The sequence below is a fragment of the Bombina bombina genome, chromosome 3 (assembly GCF_027579735.1).
Source record: "Bombina bombina isolate aBomBom1 chromosome 3, aBomBom1.pri, whole genome shotgun sequence".
In the NCBI taxonomy this organism is placed as follows: Eukaryota; Metazoa; Chordata; class Amphibia; order Anura; family Bombinatoridae; genus Bombina; species Bombina bombina.
Genome location: NC_069501.1, coordinates 956,478,745 through 956,496,049, shown reverse-complemented (window position 1 = coordinate 956,496,049; position 17,305 = coordinate 956,478,745). Strand labels below are relative to the sequence as shown.

The window sequence follows — 17,305 nt, the reverse complement described above, 5'->3', positions numbered from 1 at the left end:
CCGCATAGTATCTATCCAGCCTACACAATTTCTCTGGAATTGCAACTGTGTTACAGTCGTTCAGAGCAGCTAAGACCTCCCCAAGCAATACACGGAGGTTCTCAAGCTTAAATTTAAAATTAGAGATCTCTGAATCAGGTTTCCCCGGATCAGATCCGTCACCCACAGAATGAAGCTCTCCGTCCTCATGTTCTGCATACTGTGACGCAGTATCAGACATGGCTCTTACAGCACCTGTGCGCTCTGTATTTCTCCTAATCCCAGAGCTATCGCGCTTGCCTCTCAATTCAGGCAATCTAGATAATACTTCTGACAGGGTATTATTCATGATTGTAGCCATGTCCTGCAAAGTAATTGCTATGGGCGTCCCTGATGTACTTGGCGCCATATTAGCGTGCGCCCCCTGAGCGGGAGGCGATGGTACTGACACGTGAGGAGAGTTAGTCGGCATAACTTCCCCCTCGTCGCCTGGTGATAATTATTTTATAGATAAAGACTGATCTTTATTATTTAAAGTGAAATCAATACATTTAGTACACATATTCCTATGGGGCTCCACAATGGCTTTCAAACATAATGAACAAATAGATTCATCTATGTCAGACATGTTTAAACAGACTAGCAATAAGACTAGCAAGCTTGAAAAACACTTTACAACAAGTTTACAAGCAATATAAAAAACGCAACTGCGCCTTTAAGAAGCATAAAAACCTGTCCCAAGTTGAAATAACAGTGAACAAATGCAGTCATATTAACCAAATTTTCACAGTGCATGTATTAAGTTAGCAGAGCATTGCACCCACTTGCAAATGGATGATTAACCCCTTAATACCCAAAACGGACTAACAATTGAAAAAAACGTTTTTTAAAACAGTCACAAACGCTGCCACAGCTCTACTGTGGCTTTTTACCTCCCTCAATATGACTTTTGAAGCCTTTTGAGCCCTCTAGAGAAGTCCTGGATCATGCAGGAAGAAGCAGGATGTCTGAGTCTGAATTTTTACTGTGCAAAAAAGCGCTAAAATAGGCCCCTCCCACTCATATTACAACAGTGGGAAGCCTCAGTTAACTGTTTCTATGCAGAATTTAAGCCAGCCATGTGGAAAAATTAGGCCCCAATAAGTTTTATCACCAAATGTATGTCAAAAAACGATTAAACATGCCAGCAAACGTTTTAAAACACATTTTTATAAGAGTATATATCTCTATTAATAAGCCTAATACCAGTCGCTTTCACTGCATTTAAGGCTTTACTTACATTACTTCGGTATCAGCAGCATTTTCTAGCAATTCCATTCCCTAGAAAAAAAATTTAACTGCACATACCTTATTTGCAAGAAAACCTGCACGCCATTCCCCCTCTGAAGTACCTCACTCCTCAGAATGTGTGAGAACAGCAAATGGATCTTAGTTACTTCTAATAAGATCATAGAAAAACGCAGGCAGATTCTTCTTCCAAATACTGCCTGAGAAAAAACATAATTTACGTAAGAACTTACCTGATAAATTCATTTCTTTCATATTAGCAAGAGTCCATGAGCTAATGACGTATGGGATATACATTCCTACCAGGAGGGGCAAAGTTTCCCAAACCTCAAAATGCCTATAAATACACCCCTCACCACACCCACAAATCAGTTTAATGTATAGCCAAGAAGTGGGGTGATAAGAAAAAAGTGCGAAAGTATAAAAAATAAGGAATTGGAATAATTGTGCTTTATACAAAAAAATCCTAACCGCCACAAAAAACAATTTATGCTTACCTGATAAATTCCTTTCTTCTGTAGTGTGATCAGTCCACGGGTCATCATTACTTCTGGGATATTAACTGCTCCCCTACAGGAAGTGCAAGAGGATTCACCCAGCAGAGTTGCTATATAGCTCCTCCCCTCTACGTCACCTCCAGTCATTCGACCAAGGACCAACGAGAAAGGAGAAGCCAAGGGTGTAGTGGTGACTGGAGTATAATTTAAAAAATATTTACCTGCCTTAAAAAACAGGGCGGGCCGTGGACTGATCACACTACAGAAGAAAGGAATTTATCAGGTAAGCATAAATTATGTTTTCTTCTGTTAAGTGTGATCAGTCCACGGGTCATCATTACTTCTGGGATACCAATACCAAAGCAAAAGTACACGGATGACGGGAGGGATAGGCAGGCTCTTTATACAGAAGGAACCACTGCCTGAAGAACCTTCCTCCCAAAAATAGCCTCCGAGGAAGCAAAAGTGTCAAATTTGTAAAATTTGGAAAAAGTATGAAGCGAAGACCAGGTTGCAGCCTTGCAAATCTGTTCAACAGAGGCCTCATTCTTAAAGGCCCAAGTGGAAGCCACAGCTCTAGTGGAATGAGCTGTAATTCTTTCAGGAGGCTGCTGTCCAGCAGTCTCATAAGCTAAGCGAATTATGCTACGAAGCCAAAAAGAGAGAGAGGTAGCAGAAGCTTTTTGACCTCTCCTCTGACCAGAGTAAACGACAAACAGGGAAGACGTTTGTCGAAAATCTTTAGTTGCCTGTAAATAAAATTTAAGGGCACGAACTACATCCAGATTGTGCAAAAGACGTTCCTTCCTCGAAGAAGGATTTGGGCACAAGGATGGAACAACAATCTCCTGATTGATATTCCTGTTAGTGACTACCTTAGGTAAGAACCCAGGTTTAGTACGCAGAACTACCTTATCCGAGTGAAAAATCAAATAAGGAGAATCACAATGTAAGGCTGATAACTCAGAGACTCTTCGAGCCGAGGAAATAGCCATTAAAAATAGAACTTTCCAAGATAACAACTTTATATCAATGGAATGAAGGGGTTCAAACGGAACACCCTGTAAAACGTTAAGAACAAGGTTTAAACTCCATGGTGGAGCCACAGCTTTAAACACAGGTTTAATCCTGGCCAAAGCCTGACAAAAAGCCTGAACGTCTGGAACTTCTGACAGACGCTTGTGTAACAGAATGGACAGAGCTGAGATCTGTCCCTTTAAGGAACTAGCGGATAACCCCTTTTCTAAACCTTCTTGTAGAAAAGACAATATCCTAGGAATCCTAACCTTACTCCAAGAGTAACCTTTGGATTCGCACCAATATAGGTATTTACGCCATATTTTATGGTAAATCTTTCTGGTAACAGGCTTCCTAGCCTGTATTAAGGTATCAATAACTGACTCAGAAAAACCACGCTTTGATAAGATCAAGCGTTCAATTTCCAAGCAGTCAGCTTCAGAGAAGTTAGATTTTGATGTTTGAAAGGACCCTGAATCAGAAGGTCCTGTTTCAGAGGTAACAACCAAGGTGGACAGAATGACATGTCCACCAGATCTGCATACCAAGTCCTGCGTGGCCATGCAGGCGCTATTAGAATCACTGATGCTTTCTCCTGTTTGATTCTGGCAATCAATCGAGGAAGCATCGGGAAAGGTGGAAACACATAAGCCATCCTGAAGGTCCATGGTGCTGTCAAGGCATCTATCAGGACCGCTCCCGGATCCCTGGATCTGGACCCGTAGCGCGGAAGCTTGGCGTTCTGTCGAGACGCCATGAGATCTATCTCTGGTTTGCCCCAACGTCGAAGTATTTGGGCAAAGACCTCTGGATGAAGTTCCCACTCCCCCGGATGAAAAGTCTGACGACTTAAGAAATCCGCCTCCCAGTTCTCCACTCCCGGGATGTGGATTGCAGACAGGTGGCAAGAGTGAGACTCTGCCCAGCGAATTATCTTCGATACTTCCATCATTGCTAGGGAGCTTCTTGTCCCTCCCTGATGGTTGATATAAGCTACAGTCGTGATGTTGTCCGACTGGAACCTGATGAACCCCCGAGTTGTTAACTGGGGCCAAGCCAGAAGAGCATTGAGGACTGCTCTCAATTCCAGAATGTTTATTGGAAGAAGACTCTCCTCCTGATTCCATAGTCCCTGAGCCTTCAGAGAATTCCAGACAGCGCCCCAACCTAGTAGGCTGGCGTCTGTTGTTACAATTGACCAGTCTGGCCTGCTGAATGGCATTCCCCTGGACAGATGTGGCCGATAAAGCCACCATAGAAGAGAATTTCTGGTCTCTTGATTCAGATTTAGAGTGGGGGACAAATCTGAGTAATCCCCATTCCACTGACTTAGCATGCACAGTTGCAGTGGTCTGAGATGTAGGCGTGCAAAAGGAACTATGTCCATTGCTGCTACCATTAGTCCGATTACCTCCATGCATTGAGCTACTGACGGGTGTTGAATGGAATGAAGGACACGGCATGCATTTTGAAGTTTTGTTAACCTGTCCTCTGTCAGGTAAATCTTCATTTCTACAGAATCTATCAGAGTCCCCAGTAAGGGAACTCTTGTGAGTGGAAAGAGAGAACTTATCTCTTCGTTCACTTTCCATCCATGCGACCTTAGAAATGCCAGTACTATCTCTGTATGAGATTTGGCAGTTTGAAAGCTTGAAGCTTGTATCAGTATGTCGTCTAAGTACGGAGCTACTGAAATTCCTCGCGGTCTTAGTACCGCCAGAAGAGTGCCCAGAACCTTTGTGAAGATTCTTGGAGCCGTAGCCAGTCCGAATGGAAGAGCTACAAACTGGTAATGCCTGTCTAAAAAGGCAAACCTTAGATACCGGAAATGACTTCTGTGAATCGGTATGTGAAGGTAAGCATCCTTTAAATCCACTGTGGTCATGTACTGACCCTCTTGGATCATGGGCAAAATTGTTCGAATAGTTTCCATCTTGAACGATGGAACTCTTAGGAATTTGTTTAGGATCTTTAAATCCAAGATTGGCCTGAAGGTTCCCTCTTTTTTGGGAACTACAAACAGATTTGAGTAAAACCCTTGTCCTTGTTCCAACCGCGGAACTGGATGGATCACTCCCATTAATAAAAGATCTTGTACGCAGCGTAGAAACGCTTCCTTCTTTGTTAGGTTTGTTGACAACCTTGACAGATGAAATCTCCCTCTTGGGGGAGAGGATTTGAAGTCCAGAAGGTATCCCTGAGATATGATCTCTAACGCCCAGGGATCCTGAACATCTCTTGCCCAAGCCTGGGCGAAGAGGGAAAGTCTGCCCCCCACTAGATCCGGTCCCGGATCGGGGGCCCTCAATTCATGCTGTCTTAGGGGCAGCAGCAGGTTTTCTGGCCTGTTTGCCCCTGTTCCAGGACTGGTTAGGTTTCCAGCCTTGTCTGTAGCGAGCAACAGCTCCTTCCTGTTTTGGTGCAGAGGAAGTTGATGCTGCTCCTGCTTTGAAATTACGAAAGGAACGAAAATTGGACTGTCTAGCCTTGGCTTTGGCCTTGTCCTGAGGCAGGGCATGACCTTTACCTCCTGTAATGTCAGCAATAATCTCTTTCAAGCCGGGCCCGAATAAGGTCTGCCCTTTGAAAGGAATATTAAGCAATTTAGATTTAGACGTAACATCAGCTGACCAGGATTTCAGCCACAGAGCTCTGCGTGCCTGAATGGCGAATCCTGAATTTTTAGCCGCAAGTTTAGTTAAATGTACTACGGCATCTGAAATAAATGAATTAGCTAACTTAAGGAATTTAAGTTTGTGTGTGATGTCATCTATTGTGGATGATTCAAGTGTCTCCTCCAGAGACTCAAACCAAAATGCTGCTGCAGCCGTGACAGGCGCAATACATGCAAGAGGTTGCAATATAAACCCTTGTTGAACAAACATTTTCTTAAGGTAACCCTCTAATTTTTTATCCATTGGATCTGAAAAAGCACAGCTATCCTCCACTGGGATAGTGGTACGCTTAGCTAAAGTAGAAACTGCTCCCTCCACCTTAGGGACCATTTGCCATAAGTCCCGTGTGGTGGCGGCGTCTATTGGAAACATTTTTCTGAATATAGGAGGGGGTGAGAAAGGCACACCGGGTCTATCCCACTCCTTAGTAACAATGTCAGTAAGTCTCTTAGGTATAGGAAAAACGTCAGTACTCGTCGGTACCGCAAAATATTTATCCAACCTACACATTTTTTCTGGGATTGCAACTGTGTTACAATCATTCAGAGCCGCTAATACCTCCCCTAGTAACACACGGAGGTTCTCAAGCTTAAATTTAAAATTTGAAATGTCTGAGTCCAGTTTATTTGGATCAGAACCGTCACCCACAGAATGAAGCTCTCCGTCTTCACGTTCTGCAAACTGTGACGCAGTATCAGACATGGCCCTTGCATTATCAGCGCACTCTGTTCTCACCCCAGAGTGATCACGTTTACCTCTTAGTTCTGGTAGTTTAGCCAAAACTTCAGTCATAACAGTAGCCATATCTTGTAATGTGATTTGTAATGGCCGCCCAGATGTACTCGGCGCTACAATATCACGCACCTCCTGAGCGGGAGATGCAGGTACTGACACATGAGGCGAGTTAGTCGGCATAACTCTCCCCTCGTTGTTTGGTGAAATATGTTCAATTTGTACAGATTGACTGTTTTTTAAAGTAGCATCAATACATTTAGTACATAAATTTCTATTGGGCTCCACTTTGGCATTAACACATATAGCACAGAGATATTCCTCTGAATCAGACATGTTTAACACACTAGCAAATAAACAGCAACTTGGAAATACTTTTCAAAGTAATTTACAAATAATATGAAAACGAACTGTGCCTTTAAGAAGCACAGAAAAAAATTATAACAGTTAAAATAATTAAGTTATAGCATCAATCTTTGTCAGAATATACAGTTTTAGCAAAGGATTGTTCCCCTCAGCAAATGATAACTAAACCAGGCAGTAGAAAAAAATACACAAATAAACGTTTTTTTTTTTTTATTTTGTTTTTTTTTATCACAGTCAATACAATCAGCACAGCTCTGCTGTAATGATTACTTCCCTCAAAAAAGGCTTTGGAGATCCCTGAACTCTGTAGAGATGAACCGGATCATGCAGGAAGAGAATGAACCTCTGACTGAGTTTTTCTGATGCATAGTAAAAGCGCCAAAAATGGCCCCTCCCCCACACACATAACAGTGAGAGGGATCAGTGAACTGCTCTAATTTAAATCAAAACTATTGCCAAGTGGAAAAATAGTGCCCAAAACATTTTTTCACCCAGTACCTCAGAGAAAAAAACGTTTTTACATGCCAGCAAAAAAACGTTTTACCTCAATAATTAATTGTCATTTAAAACCTATTGCAAGTCCCTGCAAATAAGGTTAAGTCTATGTATACAGTCTAAAAACCAGAGAAGTACCATTTCCCAGAAAACTGAAGTGTAAAATATACATACATGACAGCCTGATATCAGCTACATCTACTGCATTCAAGGCTGAGTTTACATTATAACGGTATGGCAGGATTTTCTCATCAATTCCATGTCAGAAAATAATAAACTGCTACATACCTCTTTGCAGATTAATCTGCCTGCTGTCCCCTGATCTGAAGTTTACCTCTCCTCAGATGGCCGAGAAACAGCAATATGATCTTAACTACTCCGGCTAAAATCATAGAAAAACTCAGGTAGATTCTTCTTCAAATTCTACCAGAGAAGGAATAACACACTCCGGTGCTATTATAAAATAAACTTTTGATTGAAGATATAAAAACTAAATATATCACCATAGTCCTCTCACACATCCTATCTAGTCGTTAGGTGCAAGAGAATGACTGGAGGTGACGTAGAGGGGAGGAGCTATATAGCAACTCTGCTGGGTGAATCCTCTTGCACTTCCTGTAGGGGAGCAGTTAATATCCCAGAAGTAATGATGACCCGTGGACTGATCACACTTAACAGAAGAAAAGGGTGGGCCTCATGGACTCTTGCTAATATGAAAGAAATGAATTTATCAGGTAAGTTCTTACATAAATTATGTTTTCTTTCATGTAATTAGCAAGAGTCCATGAGCTAGTGACGTATGGGATAATGACTACCCAAGATGTGGATCTTCCACGCAAGAGTCACTAGAGAGGGAGGGATAAAATAAAGACAGCCAATTCCGCTGAAAAAAATCCACACCCAAAATAAAGTTTAAATCTTATAATGAAAAAAACTGAAATTATAAGCAGAAGAATCAAACTGAAACAGCTGCCTGAAGTACTTTTCTACCAAAAACTGCTTCAGAAGAAGAAAACACATCAAAATGGTAGAATTTAGTAAAAGTATGCAAAGAAGACCAAGTGGCTGCTTTGCAAATCTGATCAACTGAAGCTTCATTCCTATACGCACAGGAAGTAGAAACTAACCTAGTAGAATGAGCTGTAATCCTTTGAGGCGGAGTTTTACCCGACTCGACATAGGCATGATGAAACAAAGATTTTAACCAAGATGCCAAAGAAATGGCAGAAGCCTTCTGACCTTTCCTAGAACCGGAAAAGATAACAAATAGACTAGAAGTCTTTCGGAAATCCTTAGTAGCTTCAACATAATATTTCAAAGCTCTAACTACATCCAAAGAATGCAACGACTTTTCCTTAGAATTCTTAGGATTAGGACACAATGAAGGAACCACAATTTCTCTACTAATGTTGTTAGAATTCACAACCTTAGGTAAAAATTTAAAAGAAGTTCGCAACACCGCCTTATCCTGATGAAAAATCAGAAAAGGAGACTCACAAGAAAGAGCAGATAATTCAGAAACTCTTCTAGCAGAAGAGATGGCCAAAAGAAACAAAACTTTCCAAGAAAGTAATTTAATGTCCAGCGAATGCATAGGTTCAAACGGAGGAGCTTGAAGAGCCCTCAGAACCAAATTCAAACTCCAAGGAGGAGAGATTGACTTAATAACAGGTTTAATACGAGCCAAAGCTTGTACAAAACAATGAATATCAGGAAGACTAGCAATCTTTCTGTGAAAAAGAACAGAAAGAGCAGAGATTTGACCTTTCAAGGAACTTGCAGACAAACCTTATCCAAACCATCCTGAAGAAACTGTAAAATTCTAGGAATTCTAAAAGAATGCCAAGAAAAAAGATGAGAAAAACACCAAGAAATGTAAATCTTCCAGACTCGATAATATATCTTCCTAGATACAGTTTTACGAGCCTGTAACATAGTATTAATCACAGAGTCAGAGAAACCTCTATGACTGAGAATCAAGCGTTCAATCTCCATACCTTCAAATTTAAGGATTTGAGAACCTGATGGAAAAAAGGACCTTGCGATAGAAGGTCTGGTCTTAACGGAAGAGTCCACGGTTGGCAAGTGGCCATCCGGACAAGATCCGCATACCAAAACCTGTGAGGCCATGCTGGAGCTACCAGCCGAATAAACAAACGTTCCTTTAGAATCTTGGAAAAAGAACTATAGGCGGAAAGATATAAGCAGGATGATACTTCCAAGGAAGTGACAATGCATCCACTGCTTCCGCCTGAGGATCCCTGGATCTGGACAGATACCTGGGAAGCTTCTTGTTTAGATGAGAAGCCATCAGATCTATTTCTGGAAGTCCCCATATTTGAACAATCTGAAGAAATACCTCTGGGTGAAGAAACCATTCGCCCGGATGTAGCTTTTGGCGACTGAGATAATCCGCTTCCCAATTGTCTATACCTGGGATATGAACCGCAGAAATTAGACAGGAGCTGGATTCCGCCCATACGAGAGACTTCTTTCATAGCCAGAGGACTGTGAGATCCTCCTTGATGATTGACATATGCCACGGTTGTGACATCGTCCGTCTAGAAACAAATGAACGACTCTCTCTTTAGAAGAGGCCATGACTGAAGAGCTCTGAAAATTGCACGGAGTTCCAAAAATGTTGATTGGTAATCTCGCCTCCTGAGATTCCCAAACCCCTTGTGCTGTCAGAAACCTCCATACAGCTCCCCAACCTGTCAGACTTGCATCTGTTGAGATCACAGTCTAGGTTGGAAGAACAAAAGAAGCCCCCTGAACTAAACGATGGTGGTCTGTCCACCACGTCAGAGAGTGTCGAACAATCGGTTTTAAAGATATTAATTGAGATATCTTTGTATAATCCCTGCACCACTGGTTCAGCATGCAGAGCTGAAGAGGTCGCATGTGAAAACGAGCAAAGGGGATCGCGTCCAATGCAGCAGTCATAAGACCTAGAATTTCCATGCATAAAGCTACCAAAGGGAAAGATTGAGACTGAAGGTTTCGATAAGCTGAAACCAAATTCAGACGCCTCTTGTCCGTCAGACAGAATCAAGAACACTGAATCTATCAGGAAACCTAAAAAGGTTACCCTTGTCTGAGGAATCAAACAAACCTTTTGGTAAATTGATCCTCCAACCATGATCTTGAAGAAACAACACTTATAAAAGACTGGAAAGGTTCTTTCTAGTGAAAATGAGCAAAGGGAATTGAATCCAATGCTGTGGCCATAAGACCTAAAACTTCTATGCATATATAGCAACTGAAGGAAATAATGGAGACTAAAGGTACCGATAGACGGAACCCAATAACATTATCCCTTGTCTGATAGAGACAAGGACAGTGACACAAACTATCTGGAAACCTAAAAAAGGTGACCCTTGTGTGAGGAATCAAGAGCTTTAGAAAAGAAGATCCTCTAACTATGTCCTGAAGAGTAAGAGAATCATATGAGATTCAGCATCCTCAGAAAATAATCTGAATGAAAACAGAAAAATGAAAATATGCATTTATTGTATCTAATGAAAACAAATAATGCTATCAATGACCAAAAAAAGGCAAAATAGTTTGAATAAAACTCCAAAACCCGGTTCCTCAAAAGGAACTGGAACAAATATCCCAGAAGATTCCAGGTCTGAGCAGCGCTTGAACCCCCATGGGTGCCCAGCCATGCTTCAACAGTACCCAAAATATATAGGACAGAAACACAGTTAAAGAAAGTGTTAGCCTTACTGGAATAAATTCAAAGAAATTTGGACAAAATAAATTTCAAAGAAGCCTTAACCTGCCCCTTACCAGCCAAGCTGGAATACGGCACGTACATCGCAAAATTAGGGAGCTGATTTCGAACTCCAATTATAGACATGTTACTTGGGAAAAAACTCAGGAATTCGTTCCTTAATAAGAACAACCAAACCAGTATAAGCTTAAAGTTTTAGTCTTAGAACTCAACCTTGAAGCCCAGAGTAACAGTTAAGAATTGAATCCAATTATAAAACAAATAATTGATTATCTTAGAACAAAAGAAATATTTTTTTATTTTTTATTTTTTTTTAAAAATCACAAAATTCTTCTAGCTAAAAAAGCTAAAGACATAGATTAACCCTCATTTGCGAAAATATTCAATAAAATGAAGACACAAATGAAAATATTAGCATGATAGTCCAGTTTAAAGGACCAGCCAAAACAGTGGACTTGCATAATCAATAAATGCAAAACAACAAGACAAATGCAACAGCACCTAGTCTAGCAAATGTTGTCCCTTTAACAATGCTAAAATAAATCATAATCTGATACTTGATCTTAAAGTAAACAGAGAAAATGAAGCAATTGCAATATCCAAATAAATCACAGGACCAAAAAAAAGTACCTGAAACTAAATAATTTTCCATAAATAAGATACAACTATCTAAAGGAAAATAAATACTATTTTGCTAAAGAAACAATAGCATAATTAGTAGAATTAGAGATAGCCCCAATAAATTGGAGAACCCTCCAAATTGAGTTTAACTGCTGGCAAAGAATATAGTTTAAAACCTTTGAAGAAGGAATAAAAGAAAATTCTCAGCCTATTCCATTCCCTAGTACAGTGTTTTTCAACCAGTGTGCCGTGGCACACTAGTGTGCCGTGAGAGATCCTCAGGTGTGCCACGGCAGACTGACAACAGTGTGACATATTTTTTAAACTTTGCTTGTTTTTTACTCCCAGTGCAGGGGTAGTTTGTAGGAGGCATGGCATAACAGCACAATACATACAGTATGTGTGTGTTTGTGTGTATGTGTATATATATATATGCTGTATTAGGCTACAATGTGTGATTTTTTTAAAATTTTGGGATGGTGGTGTGCCACAGGATTTTTTAATGTAAAAAAGTGTGCCACGGCAAAAAAAAGGTTAAAAATCACTGCCCTAGTATAGGGAATTGGAAAGAAAACCTCTGAAAACACAGAAGAAATAAATAGGCAGAAATAATGTCAGCTAGTCTTAAAGAACTAGTTACCTTAATATCCAAAATAATTAACACCTTTTCAACAAGAAACAAATGTACTTTAATAATAGAAAAATAATAAAAAAGTAGATTTGTTAGTGTCAATATCTTGATGAAGAAAATTTCTGAAAGAGAAAAAAACATCAGAGAAGGATAATCAGTATGTTGTTGATCATTTGAAACTTCAATAAAAAAGAAGTGAAAAAGACCTAAAAATTTTATTAGAAGGCACGAAGTCAGACACAGCCTTTAACAAAGAATCAGAAAAATATTTCTTATAAGTCTTCTAAATATTTCTTGTAAGAAAAGAAAATATATAAAGCATAAATACTAATGGATTCCGCATGTAAAAGTATAAAATAATAACTTATTACAAACCATAGCTAAAGATAAACATTTATAACATTTAAAATAAATGAACTTAGCTTTGGTAGAACTGAAACTAAGTTAAGCGTTTTTCCAGAAGTGGCTACTGATTCAGAGTCCATCTGAGACATCTTGCAATATGTAATAGAAAAAACAACATATAAAGCAAAATTGATCAAATTCCTTAAATGACAGTTTCAGGAATGGGAAAAAAATGCCAATGAACAATCTTCTAGCAACCAGAAGCAATAAATAATGAGACTTAAATATTGTGGAGACAACAATGACGCTCAAATTTTTTAGCGCCAAAAAAGCCGCCCACATTATTTGGCGCCTAAATGCTTTTGGCGCCAAAAATGGCGCCACATCCGGTAACGCCAACATTTTTTGGCGCAAAAACGTCAAAAAAATGACGCAACTTCCGGCGACACGTATGACGCCGGAAATGACAAGAAAATTTTTGCGCCAAGAAAGTCCGCGCCAAGAATGACGCAATAAAATTAAGCATTTTCAGCCCCCGCGAGCCTAACAGCCCACAGGAAAAAAAGTCAAATTTTAAGGTAAGAAAAAATTGATTATTCATATGCATTATCCCAAATATGAAACTGACTGTCTGAAAATAAGGAACGTTGAACATCCTGAATCAAGGCAAATAAATGTTTAAACACATATATTTAGAACTTTATATAAAAGTGCCCATCCATAGCTTAGAGTGTCACAGAAAATAAGACTTACTTACCCCAGGACACTCATCTACATGTAGTAGAAAGCCAAACCAGTACTGAAACGAGAATCAGTAGAGGTAATGGTATATATAAGAGTATATCGTCGATCTGAAAAGGGAGGTAAGAGATGAATCTCTACGACCGATAACAGAGAACCTATGAAATAGACCCCGTAGAAGGAGATCATTGAATTCAAATAGGCAATACTCTCTTCACATCCCTCTGACATTCACTGCACGCTGAGAGGAAAACCGGGCTCCAACCTGCTGCGGAGCGCATATCAACGTAGAATCTAGCACAAACTTACTTCACCACCTCCACAGGAGGCAAAGTTTGTAAAACTGATTTGTGGGTGTGGTGAGGGGTGTATTTATAGGCATTTTGAGGTTTGGGAAACTTTGCCCCTCCTGGTAGGAATGTATATCCCATACGTCACTAGCTCATGGACTCTTGCAAATTACATGAAAGAAACAGCACACTCCGGTGCCATTTAAAAATAAACTTTTGATTGAAGAAATAAACTAAGTATAAAACACCACAGTCCTCTCACGACCTCCATCTATGTTGAGGGTTGCAAGAGAATGACTGGGTATGACAGGTGAGGGGAGGAGCTATATAGCAGCTCTGCTGTGGGTGACCCTCTTGCAACTTCCTGTTGGGAAGGGAATATATCCCACAAGTAATGGATGATCCGTGGACTGGATACACTTAACAAGAGAAACAGGGAGCACACTCCATCACGCACATTTATAATATGATCACCGCTCACATAGAACAACCTATAATGCAAACAATACACACTAAGTAGCAAGGGATGAGAATCATTTCTATCACCTTGCATGAGATTACTTTCGAGCTTCTCACAAGTTCAAAAAGCTACACTCTACCTATCTAAGGGAATCACATGTAAAATTAATTCACCAAGCTTACATTTTACCGAAACTAAGGGCTAAATGGGTCCCCGAAATGTTACGTATGTAATAAATGCTCGGCTCCATCCCCAGATCTGGTACACCTAATATGGGATTGTCATAAATTGCAAAGACTATGGGGTAAAGTAACATTTTAGCTTAAAAAAATACTACACACGAATATAACTAACAGCCACTAACATTTTCTTACATAATAACCACAATGTACCACAATATGGGAGATTCTTGCACTTAGTGATATTAATGACCAGGAAACTAATACTACAATACTGGATTTCTACTAAAGCTCCCCCTTTTAAGAAATTGGTGACTGCAATACAAACTCAAGTACTTATAGAACAAGCAGATGTCCAAGGGGATTTAGATAAGATAATTAAAACATTTATTTATAAAATGGGAACCTTATCTACTTCACATTCCAGCCCCCCTAAGAAACAAAATCCTACATCGCTTTCAGAACTCACTATTTATCCTAACTGAAAATTTGCGTGGCAAATGGTGTCCCCCACCCACCAACCCAGATTAGGCACAATAATACTTGTTCCATAACACTACCTATTGGGATATCTAGCTAAACACCTTCTCGAAACCTCTTACTGCCAAGCTGGTTGTGAGGACAGAGGTGCAGGTCTTTGGAGTCGGCGCTACCCCTCCCCTTCCTCCTGGAGCAAAGATTACGAGGTATCTCAGTTCTTAATATTTCTTTTTTGAACAAGGACTCCCCCCTCCATTAAATAGTTTAGTTATTTAGTTATCTTATATTTGTTAGTTATGGTTTATGCTATGCATTGTACCTTGGAACCAGTGTCGCTACCACAGCATATAAAACAAGAAAATGGAATGAAGAGAATAGCAATATCCTTTTAGAAATATGGCTGAACTAAAGATGCATAGCATAACAGGGCAGGGTTCCAACCTTAGCTAGATTTAATTTATTTTTATTGTATGTGCATTGTTATTTTTGTTTGTTATTTAAGAAGATTCCTATCTAGACGTGGAAATCACATACTTTGGCATTGTTGTCCTTCCCCGTAGTAGAGGGAAGGGTCGTTGTGCTCGCTAATCCTGTTATGTGACCTCATTATTACCGTACATGTATTCCCTATGTTATGACGGATCTGGACCATAAATAAAGTTTTTTTTGTTTTGTTTTTTAAAGTGTTTTCTAGTACAAACTGTAGATACACTTGGTTTTAATACATAAATACTGGCACTTGCCTTTATTCACTATACTTCAGCATTATTAAAATGTATGAAGTATATAATTATAAAGCTAGGACTGCTGACAAATATCAGGATGGATATTGTAACCAGAGGTAAAAAAAACACACACAAAAAAACACAAGAGAAAACAAACAAAGAATACACGTCAGTGTACCCAAAAACAACCTGTTTTATGGCACACTCACTGGCCAATGAGAATGCAACAAATAGCATGTCACTGCTGAGGATTACTCCAATTCAACATTTTGGTGAGCTATTAAACCCACATTTTATATGCATTAATATTTCCACGAGTAGTAAAAATAGAGAAATAAAAATTAAATGTATCCCTAACTTTTGAAGCCACAACATAACCCCTTTTTGTTTAAACTTCAAAAAGGATACAATAATATTCCAAGGTCCCAGTCTTAACCAGTTAGGCCAAAACCCTTTGTACAACGCGAAAAAGCCTTCATTCTTCCATGTCTGTAAAGGATAGAGAAAAGTATTTTAAAGAAATGCATACAAGGAAGAGAAAAAAAAAACTGGTAAAATAATGCAACCAACAAATATTAGCAGTATTTTCTATATTTAGGATAGTGATTTGTGGTGGCTGGTTTTGTAAGAAAAAAATAACTTGTTTATATCAATGATGTGGAGAAAAGTAAAGTTGTGTGTGTGTTTGAGTGAAAATTCACTTGCTGACTTCAATAAAAGCCAACAAATGTCATTTTTTTGTTCACTAAAGTCAGACCTAGTTTAAAACAGTAGGAATATATAAAGGTCAGTATTTGTCAGGTCACACAAACCGTACCTCAATGAAATGAAAATGTTTCTGACTTGTGTTTAAGACAGGAATTTTGAAGTTTCTAAAGCACATAATATCCAAACACATCCATTTGTTATTGCGTTACAGTTGCACAAGAATAAATGCTGCCATGAAGAGCCACCTTCTTCTGCATTCGGAGGCAAATGAAACCTCCAAATGCACAGGTCTACTATGCAGTTGAAACCATATTAGCTATTCCGTTATATTTATGTAAACCAGGGATTGAAAAATGTGCTGCAGGTAACAATGTATATTTTATTAATTTCGGTTTATGCAGATAGTTTTTAAATTGTATATACTGAGAGTTATTTAAATGAGCATATACATCCGCTCACTAGATTGTGAATACTGTGATGTTAGGCATAGATTTGAATTGTTAGTTGATCTTTTAGCAAGCAAATAGTTAAGTCATTCTGTGTAAATAAAGAGGCATGTCCGCATCCTGCCACCGGATTGGCCGGTCGGTAACCAATTGAAAGAAACCATGAGATGTTTATAGCAGCGTACAGGAGCGTGCAATACATCGTCATATCCTCTTGAAAAAGTCTGCAGAGCGCAGACGAAACGCGTTGGGGCGGAGCTACGGACGGCTCCTAAACACAGACTGTTTATATACAGAATACAAGTGGCGGCAAAGCGGAGTATCCCTTGAGGGATCTACAGCTAATTGGGACTTGTTCTCCTTCCTTTTCCCTGAGTGGGATCAATGCTCATCTTTTAAATTCGTTTGTAAGTGCAATATTATTGTGTGCTTAATAAATCTCTAAAAACGTCTACCTTGATGTGGGGTTGCGCTTTTTTTCTTTTCTTGCTTTAGGATCCACAGTTTAGAGAGCGGTCAGGAACACGCCTCTGAAAGCAGCTGCACCTCACTATCTAAGGACTAATTTTAGGAGCCAGTTACAACCTACCTCAGCAGTTATCCCATTTGTAAGCTCCTAAGGACTCTTCCCTATACTGGGGTAATATCCATTCTGCCATATATGAATTGTGCTTTTTAACATCTGGACGTTTTCATGCTTATAATTTTGTGTGTATTTTTATCAATTCCTATTGGTAACAGCAATATTGTGCTCATCTGTAGATATATTATTTTTTTTCCAATTTTATCAACTTTATTATTTATTGTCATTTTTTGTGTTTTAACTTTATAATTGCATATCCACAGCCCTCATAGTTGCGCTGTTAATACTTTTAGTTTGTTTTAATTATAT

General features: G+C 39.3%; 1 protein-coding gene across 2 annotated transcripts in view; it reads right to left on the bottom strand.

The window, feature by feature from the left end:
* Positions 1-17,305, bottom strand: part of SLC25A30 (solute carrier family 25 member 30) — a 265,044-nt gene that overhangs the window by 51,984 nt on the left and 195,755 nt on the right. For both annotated transcript variants that reach the window (XM_053707997.1, XM_053707998.1), the window contains one exon: positions 15,668-15,748. In XM_053707997.1, the coding sequence (XP_053563972.1) occupies positions 15,668-15,748 (81 nt within the window). The remainder of the gene's footprint in view (positions 1-15,667; positions 15,749-17,305) is intronic.